Consider the following 13,693-nt stretch of genomic DNA (forward strand, 5'->3'; position numbering starts at 1 on the left):
AGTACAGGGGCACATGAGGGCCTGGGAAGAAGCAGAGGGACCCTTGACATGAGAACCAGTAGAGGACACATCCCCTGTGGAAGAGTGGCCCCTGGGACAGAGCCCAGGGCTGTTCCATCTTGCTAGCTGCCAATGTCCCACACAGAGTAGAATTAAATTACTAAGAAGCAGGGCTTGCAGGGTGAGTGAAAATACACCGTTCACATCCTTTTCCTGGGCAACCCTCCTAGTGACCTATGTGAGAACAATGAGGAGCATCACCATCATGAATTTCAGATTCTTAGGGGAGGGCTGAGACTCAGCTTGGAGCGATGGCTTAGCTGGGGACCCAAAGTAGATCAGGACATATCTAGGATATGAAGCAAAGTCCAGTACTGTAGTAAGATATCCACCCCGCCCGCACCTGTTGGACTGACCATGCCCATTGGGGGTGGGGACAGGGGTGGAGAGGCCTAAGTGCTGCCACCTGGTGTGGCCTAATTCCCCAGATCCTGTGGAAATCTAATCCACTTCTGACACCAGATATCATGGAAAAATAAAGATCGGGGAAAACAGATAGATGTTTATTTGGTAAGAAATAACTTACAACAGAGACAGATGAATGCCAGCAGGTTCCAGTCCCAAGGATGCCTCCAGATGTTCTCTGTCTCCGTCCAGGAAGGAAGCCAGAGTGAGCTTGGGGTTCCAGACCCCAGCCCTAATTCTTCCAGGTCACATCTGCCCCTGTCCCCACCCCAATGGGCGTGGTCAGTGCGACAGCTGTGGGCGGGGTAGATATCTCACTACACAGTACTACATGGGTTACTCAGTCATTCATCCAACTAACATTAAATGCCTCAGTAAGAAAGGCACTGAGTTACGTGGCCTCCTGTACATATTTATAGACTATTGAAGGTGTGACAGGTGAGTGCAAAAGTGATCAAGACAGGGTTACCTGAATGTTCTAGAACCTTATTTCATCAATGTTTCCAACAATACCTTCCTAGTACAACCTACCCAGAGGTGTCCAACCCAGAGCATGGGGAGGCTTGGCTGAATAGATGTGGGGAGAGCTAGGGATAGAGGCTTATGAGGAAGTTGATTTGTCCTTCCTGTCACCCGGTCCCCTGCCACCCACCTGCTTGGCTCTATAACAATAACCACCACACTGAGTCCCAGCTGCTGTCCTGCTCTGCAGAGCATCTCTTGGCCCCAGTTCTGGGGATGAAGGGGTGGGCTCCAATTTAGGATTGAAGAGGCACAGAGGGATTGGGGATTCAGTGTGAATGTTCACAGCAGGGGCCTCCAGGCCTTGGGCAAAGGCAGGTGCCAGGTATAAATATTTATTTCTTAACAAGCTGGTGCTGGGAAGAGAAGCCAAGCTGGGCTGTGAAGCCACATTTAGCCCTGACCTGAATCCATGCCACCTGGACTCCTGCCTGGTGGGAGGGGACAGTGAGGTGGGTCTGAACAGCCCTGAGAGCTTGGAGGGCCATGGGCGTCAGGTCTGGTAGCAGCTCCTGCTTCCTGCCTCCTCTCTGATCAGGACTAAGCCTCCCACTGGCCTAAGTAAGAAGTTCCCCCAGAGCTGGAGGGAGGGGCTGGAGGTCAATCTCAGAGCTGCTCTCTATGTACCAGCAAGGTCATCCACACACTGGTGTTTAACCACAGGACAAAAGCGCCGTGCAGGAGGCAAAGGGAAAGGGGCCAGCGCCTCTGCACAGTGGCTGATGTTCAGCAGCTGCCTGCTCCCCACCCGGCCTCACTCCATCCTCCCAGGTCTTGGAGAACTGGGGGGAAAAGGCCTTTCAGTGGGTCACCACCAGGGGGAAAGGTCCTTTCTGAGTCCAGCCATCACCTTAGCCATTCCTGGGGCCTAAGAACTGTGAGGAGTGAGCTGCGAGAGGTCAAGGCCAGTGTGGAAACTAGAAGACAGGGATGCAGTGTGGCATAGAAAACCCAAGAGCAACGGCAGAGGACAAAAGACACAAACAGCACACGCTTGCGCAGCTAACCATGCATGGAGTCCCAGGCACAAGACTCTTTCTTCAAGAATCTTTACAATAAGCCCATGCGGTACAGGCTACCATTATCACCTTTTACAAATATGGAAATGAAGGCCTGGAGCAATTAAATAACTTGACCTTGGTCACACAATAAATGGCAGGCACAACTGGGAATTGAACTCTGCCTGCCCGAAAACAGCGCACACCTCTTCATCCCTCAGCTACCCTGCCTCTGGGTACAGTGATAATAGACAAGTGTTTCTAACCACAAGCTTTCTGCAAGCTCACTCAAGCCATCTTTGCTGGCCTCACAGCCCCCATCTGGGGCTGTTTGGTCTTGCAGGTCAGTGGCTCTGAAAGTGTGGTCCCCAGACTATTACTGGTATGCCCACTGTTAGGAAGGAAGATTCAGAGGCCGCGGAGATGATTTGGCAGGCAAGAGAGCTTGCTGCAAAAGCATAAGTTCAAATCCTCAGCAGCCATGTAAAAAGCCAGGCATGATTCTGCAAGTACTAGTAACCCTGATACTGTGGGGCTAGAGACAGGGGTATCTATGGGGCCTGCCAGCCACCAAGCTAGCTCCAGGGTCAGTAAGAGAATATGATGGAAGTGATAGAATGGGACGCATGACTTCCTCCTCTGGATCTGCATACACCATCATGAACAGGCCCTGCCTGCTTTATCCAGACCAGCTCAATCAGATATGCCGGGGATAAGACCCAGAGACATGGTTCAGTTCAGGGGACCTACAGGAGGGTGTGATGTGTGCTGAGGGGGTATGTCCCTGACCCAGCCACATACCCCTTACTTACGTTCTCCTCCAAACCTGGAGCACCCTCCTGCCCTTTATCTCCAGCTGCCTCATCACACACACACCTCCCTGGATCGAGCTCAAGGTTGATCTCTTACAAGAAGAGTCCCGTGGTCAATAATGATTATACCTCATGTTTATATAGCATTTTTATCTTTTCAAAGACCTTTCACATACACTGTCTCATTTCATCTCCTCAAGCGCCCTGCCAGGAAGCAGGGGGGAATCTGATCCCCATTTAGCACACATAAGAGGCAGCCTACAGCCCTTGATGGATATGCCCAAGGCTGAAGAGCCAGTCATTCAGGGCCTAAGGCTAGAACAGGACTGGGCTAATAACCTCTGACTGGTGCTTTTTAGAATCGGGAGTCACTAGTCAGCAGCAGCAGCAGCAGCGACATAGCCTAGGATTCTCTTTCCCTCTCCCTGTTCCTGGTAGTACTGGGCTTTGAACCCACGGCGTCATTCTGCTAAGTGACCACTGTACCATTGAGCTACAGCTTCTGCATCACCTGGAAGTCTGTTAGATATGCACATCCTCCAGGCCAGTTCCACACCCATTGAGTCAGAATCTCTGGGAATGGGGCCCAGAGTCTGTAGCAAAAAGGCCTCCAGATGTTGTTAGCTCTGGACCAGCATCCAGAAATACTTCCTGTGTCCTGGTCTAGACTCAGCATCCAGAAACACCTCCCATGCCTGGTGTAGACTCAGCATCCAGAAACATCTCCTGTACCTGGTGTAGACCCAGCATCCAGAAACACCTCCCATGCCTGGTGTAGACTCAGCATCCAGAAACACCTCCCATGCCTGGTGTAGACCCAGCATCCAGAAACACCTCCCATGCCTGGTGTAGACTCAGCATCCAGAAACATCTCCTGTACCTGGTGTAGACTCAGCATCCAGAAACACCTCCCATGCCTGGTGTAGACCCAGCATCCAGAAACACCTCCCATGCCTGGTGTAGACCCAGCATCCAGAAACACCTCCCATGCCTGGTGTAGACTCAGCATCCAGAAACATTTCCTGTACCTGGTGTAGACCCAGCATCCAGAAACACCCCTCCCCCATGCCTGGTGTAGACCCAGCATCCAGAAACATCTCCTGTACCTGGTGTAGACTCAGCATCCAGAAACACCTCCCATGCCTGGTGTAGACCCAGCATCCAGAAACACCTCCCATGCCTGGTGTAGACCCAGCATCCAGAAACACCTCCCATGCCTGGTGTAGACTCAGCATCCAGAAACATTTCCTGTACCTGGTGTAGACCCAGCATCCAGAAACACCCCTCCCCCATGCCTGGTGTAGACCCAGCATCCAGAAACGCCCCTCCCCCATGCCTGATATCATCTCACCCTCTTAGAACTACTGTGGTCAAGCTTACATGTGAATTTTCACAATTGTCTACACTACTAATTTGCCTGTGTTTATCTGTTTTATCAACCAGATGGATTAAGTAAGGATCTAGGTAAAGCTGAATTTTATAAATCTTCTCATTTGTAGCAGAGTGCATTTGAGCCCATGTGGGTTTAATTGCCCATTTGTTGATGAGCTTGCTAGCAGCTGGTGGGGTCAGGAATGGTTCGCCATGGTGCACGTCTCTGTTTGGTCCTTTTCTTTCTCACTTTGTCCAATCATTGCACATGCGCACATGCAGCTCCTGGGATGGATAAGAGTGAGAACCTTTCAAGGTTTTCCCCAGTGGAGACACCACTCACTTAGCTTTTCTTAAGTGTCCTGTGGGCTCTTGCTGAAATACAGACTCTTGCTAAGCAGGTCTGGGGTGGGCCCTGAGGTTCCCTCGTTCTAATACTGGCTCCCAAATGGTGTCTGGGGTCCTGATCCAGGGACCACTTTGAGTAATGGAACCTGTAAAGCATCTGATTACCAGATAACAGGTTGAAACTTGATAACCCAAAGAGAAGGGGCAGCAAAGTAAGTCTTCAGGCAGCGGCCTCCCAGTCTTCAACTTCATCGAACACTTCCTGCCTTGTGTTTACCCGAACCAGCTGCCAGCCTTCCATGCAGCCACCATTTTCTGTCTCTGCATGGAAGGTTCTTTCCCTCCACCTCACTGACTGGAACCCCTCCTAGAAAACCTTTTCTAAAGTTCCCATAGTGAGTCTCCTGCATCCAGGCTGCGAGCCTCTCTTCTGTGTGGCCAGAAAACCACCGTGTGCATATGTGCTTTCCACACCTCTGCTCCTCCCCCCCCCAGACTCTAAGTGCCTTCCCTGTCCTCGCTCACCGAGTCACCCACTCTTGAGTGTCTCTGGATCAGCGTCCCCCACCAAAGAAAATGGTCCACTGGTCCTGATCACTGATGCCTCGGGATAAGAGAACGGAGCGAGCAGAGAAGGTCTGCAAGGGTGGTAACAGCAGCTTGTCACCTGAAGCTCAGCTGTCCTCTCTGGCTGGTCCTCCCCAGTAGACTCCAAGCCACCTGCGGACAGGGACAGTGGGTTCAGAATCTACCGGAGAACACTTTTGTAAACAGTGGGAGGAAAGCGATGAGAAGATAACAGGGAAGCTAGAAACAGATTTAGAAACTGTGTGTCTCTCTTGGGAAGAAGGAGGCATCCACCGGAGAAATAACACCATTATAACAACAGGCAGGAAGGAATCTTTTATCAGCGGGGTTTGGACTACTGAAGACAATGGCTACTGAAGGAGAAGCCAGTGCCCGGGGCTTCTCTGAGATGCAAAGAAAAAGAAAGGGGGTGGTATTATAAAGGCCAAGAAGGTGAACTATCTCCTCCTAGTCATGCGGGGAGGCAGGAATGGAAAGAGGATGGAAGACCTCACGGATCCGATCCGTACCTTTCCCGCAAGGAGAGGGAGCAGACTCAGGAATTTGCTTGTCATCTCTGCTGGCGTGGGCTTCAATGGGAGCGAGAGAGACGGAGAATAATGGGAACTGGTAGATCAATCAATCAGCAAATATTTATTGAGCAGCTACCCTGGCTGGCAGCTGGAGCAAGCTCAGCTGGAGGGAGGCACATTAGAAAATTGTCTATAAAAAGGTGGTTGTGGGGGAGAGGGAGAGATGTGTTCTTCTGGAACAGGATAGAACGAGCAAGGCTGCTTTGTTGTCTGGCTCGGGAGGTGGGCACCATTCACATCACAGCCTTTGTCATGGGCACCTCTTGGGGTTGTGGCCCACACAGACTTCAACCCACTAACCAGGTGATGATCCCTGGGGTGGGGACAACTGGCAGAGAAGCCAGGATTGCCACAGGGCCTCTCACACCCTCCTCCTTCCATTCCTCCTCAGGGCTCCGGACGGTACTCTATCTACATCGCCAACTATGCCTATGGTGATGTGGGGCCTGATGCGCTCATTGAAATGGACCCTGAGGCCAGTGACCTGTCCCGGGGGATCCTGGCACTCAGGGACGTGGCTGCTGAGGCAGGGGTCAGCAAGTACACAGGTATGCGGAGTTTTCAGAGGCTGTGGAGTGGGGGCTGGTGCTGGGGCCCAGGGCCCTGCTGAGATGTGTCTAATGTATCAGCAACCAAGAGGACAGGGAAGGTTTATAATGCCTGAGCAGGGATGAAGGCAACATCCCCTCCACCGTGTGTGCTGCCCCTCTAAGGGGAGGTGAGATGCTGGCAAGTGTGAGCTGGGAGCTGGGGGCAAAACAGCGGGCATAGAGGCTCGCCAAAACCTGAAATGAAAAGAACACCATGCCATCCTGTCCCGGGGACCTCTTGTCCCCTCCCCTGCTTTAACCCCAGTGATGAGTGAGCAGATTGCGTTAAAGAAAACTGACAGATCACAAGAACCGAGATTTAAAGCTTTCTTTATTGCCCAACAGCAGATGAAATTATTTACTTACACATAAGCGGCCAGGAATTTGCCGCTTAAGTCCCTAAGCTTCGGCTGGGTCCCGTTTCGGATAACTGAGCTCAAAGAATTGAGTTCTCCTTCCAACCCCTCTCCGGCACTTTTTATGGAAGGTGTGCTCCCTGCCCCCCCCCCTGCAGCTTTCTGGATGGGGGACCTATTGTCAGAGCTTCTGACTGAAGCTCTTTCTAGGGAAGGCTGTTTTTCTAATTCCAGCAGGGCTGCCGACTAAACTCTGATAATCTGCCAATAGGCTGTTGATGGCAGAGCCATCCAGTTCCTGTTTTGAGTGCCAAAACTCAGGAAGCCAGGGCTGTGCATAACAACTCGGCCTCATTCACACCCGCCCTGCAGTTGGGTGTAGAAATTCTCCTGTTAGCTAGCTTTCCCATGCATCTGCTCTAAGTTATACTGCAGACACCACCCAAGCTGCAGCCAGCCTGAGCTCAAAGCTTGGAGATGGAGAGTGGCATGGGTAATCATGTGGGCATCACCCTTCCTCTAGACACTTGCCTGGTAACAAATCTCAAAGTTCCACCCAGGAAAGGTTGTCCTGACCTGCTGGGAGTTGATGGTGCCCTTGCCCAGCCAACTTGCCACCTCTGTGAAAGACAGAGATTAATGCTGGCCTATCTGACAAAGTTTGTGGGGACAAATGACTAGACAATAAAGTAGTTTGTGTGGCTCAAGCCCCCTCAAAGTGCCTGAGAGCCCTGGGCATGAACGTGCCTCGGAAAGGCTGAGTGTCAGTAATAAACCATGTTGCTCTGGGAAGAAGAATAAACATGAGACGCTTCAGCCTAGATTGGTACAGTCAATTTTTCTGAGTAAGCTCCCAGTTCTGTGTACTGGGCTGGCTTGGCAATTAAGTGCCTTGATCTTGCAGGAGAGGGAGGGGTGTGGGCTGGGGGATGAAACACTTGAAAATGATGAGATGGAAGGGAGGCAAGGACTGGGAGAGTACATTACACACAGAATGGAAGAACTCAGGGGGTTGGAGCATGAAGGGGGCATTGTTCACGCTGGCTGGGCTGGCACAGAACCCAGGAGGGAGGGGGGGCCAAGCAAAGACAGCTGAGGAACAGAGATGCCATGAGAGCCCCAGCCAACTGTGCCGGCCATGCTGGAAGGATAGGGCAACCCAAGGCGGGGGCAGCAGCTTCTGGGGAGGCATGGAGGAGGCCAGGGCAGCTGGCATGCCCAGAGGACACATAAGAGCAGTTCTGCAGACTTTCAGAAGCCATTTGGCTGGCAAGAACCAATTTGGCCCACCAAGTTACTGTTCTGATTGCCCGCCTTCCTCAGCCCCCCAACACTATCCTGCAGCCCCCACTTGTCACTCCGTTAATGACACATGGACATCTGGCTGGAAAATGCCTCCTGAGTGCTCCCTTGAGCCCTAGGAATGAACCCCAAATGTAAGGGTCACTATGCTGAGCCCAGCCCAGTGGCTGAGACACTGGGCAGGAAGCCAGTGCTCATTGCCGGAACAGTGGGAGGGATCTGAGAAGCCAGGAGGAAGGAACAAGGCCTAAGCAAGCTGGGGAGAAGCAAGCAGTGGCCAGATGTGCTTCAGGGTACTGAGACCTCTGCAGCCAAGTCACACAGCCCTCATTTTCCTGGGCAGCCATGTGGCCTGGGAGGATCTCCCATTTGCGAAAGGACCAAATTAGGTCCAAAGGGCAGAAAGGATTCACCCAAGGTCACTTGGGAGATTTCTAGAAAACCAGCATCTCCTGATGCTTACACCAGCCACAAGCAGCTGGCTTTTCTAATGACTTGAGTATCCAGCCCCAAGCTGGTAAAGGGAAGGCCCCTCAGCCACTGGGTATGCATTGGCAAACAAGCCCTAACTGCGTACCCAGGTTGTCAGGCTGAAGCAGCTGTCTGGCCTGGGGTGCTCAGGACAGCAGGCTGCAGTGGCAGGGCCAATGGCACACAAACCACACACAGGTTGTTATGCTGTGCAGGAGGGGGAGGGGAGATCTTTCCAGACACTATTGATTCTGGCATCCACCGCCACTCTGCTGGGTCACAGTGCCATCTAGTGGCTGAGATGCCTGCTCTCAGGGGACTGAGGGTCCCTGGAGGGCTGTCAGGACTGAGTAATGGCAGTAGAGAGCCCGCTGTCCCTTGTTGTGACTCCCTGAACACTCCAAGCCCCAACCTCACCATCTACCAGAGACCTCTTGGAGCCTGGAAATGCTGGGAGCTGAGGTATGTGGGAACCCTGAGAAGTGGGCTTGGCATCGGAGAGAGAAAGAAGTAGCAGAGTCCCGTGGAATGTCTCCAGGCACCTTGACCCAGTGAACCAGCAGAAAGGCTAAAGGGAGTAGGCTGTCATTTGTAAACTGCCTGCACCGTGCCTGCCTGCCTGCCCAGGCAGCCATAGGAAACAATGACCTCTCCCAACACAGATCCTACCTTTACTGTGTTTGGAAGAATGAAATAACACGGGAAAGGCCTACGGTCTCACACTACCCACACCTGCCCTGTGGCTCTGACATGGTGGCGCCAGGGTCCTCTGCTGGGCACCTCCTGGGAGCCTCAAGTTAAACTCAGCTGACAGAACCAGCCCACCTGTCAAGCCTGAACACCCCATAGGCATCTTCATTCCCTCCACAAATGGAGTCTGGTTTCCATCACCCTCGTCTCTGCACACAGGCTCACCTAGGCCCCACCCTTTCCCTGGGACGTCTGCATTCAGGCCTCACCCTTTGAGGGAGCATCTGCCTAGGCTGCAAGGTGGTGATTAAAGAAGCCTTAAAGGAAATTTGGAAAGAAAATGAAGGGGGATTTATGATGCTGGGTAGAGAGCTCTGCTTTTGGCTGGGAGCAGTGTGGAACAAAGCGGAGGGCAGATCTGATTTATAGGAAGTCATTATTGGAGGAGACGGAGAGGCCCAAAGCCCAGCTGAGCCCTTCTGGCAGATTCCCATCAGTAGCATGACTGGTACCTCCAGGTGGGGGCCGAGAAGCCTCCCTCGGTCCCAGGTGGGTGCCAGGCTTCCAGCAGTAGCTCAGCCAGATCTAGCAGCTAGGACTAGGCAATGCTAGAGTGACAGGTACCTCAGCCAGGTCCAGGAGACCCAGAGGAGTTCCCAAAGGAGTTCTCAAAGTTCAGGATACAGGAGGACCATTTCCCAGGGGTGTCAGATGCATTTGGTGGCTGTTGGGGGGAGGGGGTCTGTCCTTGTTTTGAAGGGAATAGATGTGTGAGAGGCTAAAAGCTTAATTTTTACATGCATTTTCTCAGCGGTCTCAAGAGATTTTAAAGAAATAACACTAGTGGCTACCCCTCTGAGGTGCCAGTACAATGCCCTCCCTGTTGAAAGGGACCTGAGCAGAAGTACCAGAGAAGCAAGCTGAGGAGATAAAGTGAGGGTTTGAGTTAGGACCCTAACACCTGCCAACCATGACTGCTCCTCTGTAAGCCTCTGTCTCCTCACTTGGAAAGTGGAGGGAATTGGGGAACATTGAAAAGGTATGAGCCAAAATAAACATTTTCATTACATTAGATAAATGTGTCCAAGAGATCTGCTGTGCACTATGGTGACCATGGTTAATAACAATACATCATATTCCTGAATGACACCAAAAGATAGACGTTAAGTGTTCACAGAATTAAAGTAATGAATATGTAAGATGACATATATGTTAATTATCTCATTTAGTCATTTCATAGCATATACATACTTGAAAACATGTTGTATGTGATAAACATATGCAAGTTGTTATTTCTCAGTTAAGAAAGTGGTGCTGATGAGACACACTTCCAGGTGTCATGACACTTAACATGAGATGTGTGTGCCCATACTCAGCACACAGGACAGGACCACCAGACTCTTCCTCACAGTCCTTTATCCAGTCTGGCCTCACACAGCTTCTGCTTGGCCCCTTGATGCTGGGTGAACACAGGAAGAAAGGCCCTTCTTCCTGTAGCCTCTGGTGGCCCTTCAAAATACCAGGGGTTGGAGAGACCCGAGCTAAATGAGTGTTCTTGCCTGACAGTACCAGCACCCACACAATCTCACAGTCCAGCACTGCCTGGCATCAGCAGGCTCACCCTGCACCAACACAGCATCAGCACCTCCATTTGGAATTCTGCAGGAAATAAACTTAGAAAAGGGGACCCCATTACCATCCTACCTGTTGCCTCATTCTCCCACTCATGCCTTCCATCCCTCTGCCTCACACATTTTCCAGCACCTTAGACAAATTCATTTACAATGTCTTGAATGTTCTTGGCAGGCTATGGACCTTGGATTCCAGTAGGAGAATGCCGTGGGTCCATACCCTTTCAATGAGTAGCCCCTTAGCCTCCACTGCAGCAGGATATGGGGCAGGAAACTGCTTCCAACATGTTTGTCCTTTGGTCCAGTTTGAAGGATGCTCTTGTTGAAAAGTAAAAACTTAAGGGTCTTCTTATCACACTTTGCAGTGAAGGAGGTTGATACCTAGAGGTCTCCTTCCAAAGTTCCAGGAGCCAGAGAGAGGCAATGGCCTAGGGAAGAACTCAGAGGTCCTTCCTCAGACACTAGATCCCAGTCTGCTGCTTCATCCTTGGGTCTCTTTGGAGCAGTTCAGAGTGTGTGATCCATCCATAGACTATGCCTTCCCTCCCCATCCAGTCCCTGAGAGCTGGGAGATGGACCCCTACAGCAGAATCGCCCTGAAGATTGCACTGTCAAAGTGCCAGGGGCCAGAGGTCTGGAGGTGCAAGTATTGAGATTAGCCAATGCTTTCCCGTAGATATTAAGTCCAACAAGCAAACATAGAAGCCTGAAATGTGGCAAGAGGAAGTGTGGACCTCAGAGAATCATTTCCCCTGGAGCCCCCAATCTCTCTGACAGACTTGGAGTGGCACATGTCCTTGGGAAGGAAGGGGAGACAGAATCACTCAAAGCCCACAGCATAACAAAGGGCCTTTGAAGCTTGAAGTGCTGGGCAAAAATAAAGTGATATTATTCACTCAGCAGGTGGTAAATAGTTCCAGCTAATGACTATGTGGCACCTGACATTTTCCAAGATACCTTCCAAAATTCATCCCACTTAATATTTATGACACCCCTGAGAAGGAGCTATTATTATTACCAGTTTATTTCATAGATGAGAAAACAGAAGTCTAGAAAGGTTAAGTGATATGCCCAAGGTCACACGGCTCAGCCTTGAACTTGCTGATCACCAGTCCTGAGAGCTGGCCTTCCACCACTACAACCTCATCTGGGAACCATGCATCTGTAAGAGAAGGTGCTGGCTTCCCATGGTGAAGAATTCACTGACAAGGGTGGAGTTGACTCCACCAGGATGTCGTTCTCCAAGACTAAACAAAGATGTCCCTAACCACCGCCCTCTGGGTAGCCCTGTATTGTATGGTTTATGCTAAACCTGGGGAAAGGAGAGGAGGGTGGGTATCTCAAAGCAGGAAGAGGAGAGATAGGTCATGGGAGAAGATCTGCACTACCTTTGTCACTGACTGGCAAAGAAGAGGCATGGGAGGGCAGTTTTGATGAGAGGTTTCTGCTGGTTTCCAGAGTTTCCCTTGTGGCGTCAGTGAGGGGTGCAGCACCTGGCTGCCCTGCCTTAGACCCCAGTTTGGACCCTATCCTATGACTTCTGTGGATGAGCCCCAAAAGGCTGGCTCCCTGACTGTGGACTCACCTGCTCCCCTACTGTGTGGCCAACTTGCCAAGAAGGAGTTGTGGGTAACATCTCTGTTATGGTCCGGTTGCTATGGCAATAAATTGCTGCTAATTAGTAGTGTGGTTACCATGGCAATTTTCTAGTAATTACAGGTTACAAATGGTGCAAGGCTTCAACCCAACCCAATTAGTTAATTAGAAAGATTTAGAAATTTGTCCAAAAGGGAAATAACCTGCTTTGTAGAAAATGAAGGGAATGTGTCACAGCTTGGGAGCCAGAGGCAGGGAGGAAATTGGAGGATGACAGAGAGAGAGAGAGAAGGAATGAGTTGCATGGTGGCAAGTCCTGAGTCCCACCTGGAACTTCCTGGAAGCCCTTCTCTGGGCTGGAGTCTGGCGGTGACCAGGGCAGGGACAGCCACCACTAGCTCCTCTTTTTAATGGGCAGAGGTGATACCCAGGTCATGTCTCAGCATCCTTCCTACTGGCTGTGGAAAGTGACCAGGAAGTCACCACCCTACTCCATGGAGGTGATGGGGCTTTTGTTGCTCATTTTCACAAGACTGGACTCTCCTTTGAGACTTAATCTGATGACCTGGGAAGAGAGAATCAAGACACAAAAGCCCAACAGGCATTAGCAAGAGTTCCAACAAGAGCAATGCAAGTGGTAAAGTCCTCATGGGGCCCCTGTCCAGCTCCATTCCATAACAATGCCCATCTCCCAGGGTGAAGGGCCACAGGAGCCTGCTGTCCCTGGATCCATCCAGAGGTGGGTGACCAAGGGCCTGGCCGTTACAACATGGTTCTGCCAGAGCTGTCATTTACTTACAAGCTCCAGCTCCAGTTTTCTCTTATCACAACAGCTAGTTCCGTAGAACAACATTCCTCGTCCTTTAGTGAACATACAACTCACACAGTGGTCTTGTCAGCATGAGGACCTCAGATTTTGCATTTCTGAGAAGCCCGGCAGCCGGTCCACAGCCCTGGTGGCAGAGCAAGGCTGTAGGTTTCACAAAGCCTCCACCTCTCTTGCCTCACATTTTTTTAATACACTCCCAAAAACTCCATATTTATCATACACAACATGATGTTCTAAAATATATATGTGCCTTGTGGGAGAGCTGGCCTGAACTAGCATGCATTATTAGCGTTTGTGGTAAGGTCACTTACAACCCACCATCTTAACCAGCAAGAGCAGCATGTAGTTTTTAACTGTCTCTCCCTCAGACTTAACACCCCCGTTCAACTCATCGCTTTCGCCATCCTCACGGCCCATTCCCATCTTCCCCCTTCACCCAGACCCTGGTAACCCTACTCCCTCCATGCCTTGCTTCTGTAGCTTGGCCCTCTAGACCCCACACCTAAGGGAAACCCTTCGTATGTGTCTCATCTCCGTTTGGCATGTTGTCCT

General features: G+C 51.1%; 1 protein-coding gene across 2 annotated transcripts in view; it reads left to right on the plus strand.

Annotated features, from left to right (window-relative positions):
• Positions 1-13,693, plus strand: part of Crtac1 (cartilage acidic protein 1) — a 138,427-nt gene that overhangs the window by 97,500 nt on the left and 27,234 nt on the right. For both annotated transcript variants that reach the window (XM_051199790.1, XM_051199791.1), the window contains exon 5: positions 6,068-6,224. In XM_051199790.1, the coding sequence (XP_051055747.1) occupies positions 6,068-6,224 (157 nt within the window). The remainder of the gene's footprint in view (positions 1-6,067; positions 6,225-13,693) is intronic.

The sequence above is a fragment of the Phodopus roborovskii genome, unplaced genomic scaffold (genome assembly GCF_943737965.1).
Source record: "Phodopus roborovskii unplaced genomic scaffold, PHOROB, whole genome shotgun sequence".
Classification (NCBI taxonomy): Eukaryota; Metazoa; Chordata; class Mammalia; order Rodentia; family Cricetidae; genus Phodopus; species Phodopus roborovskii.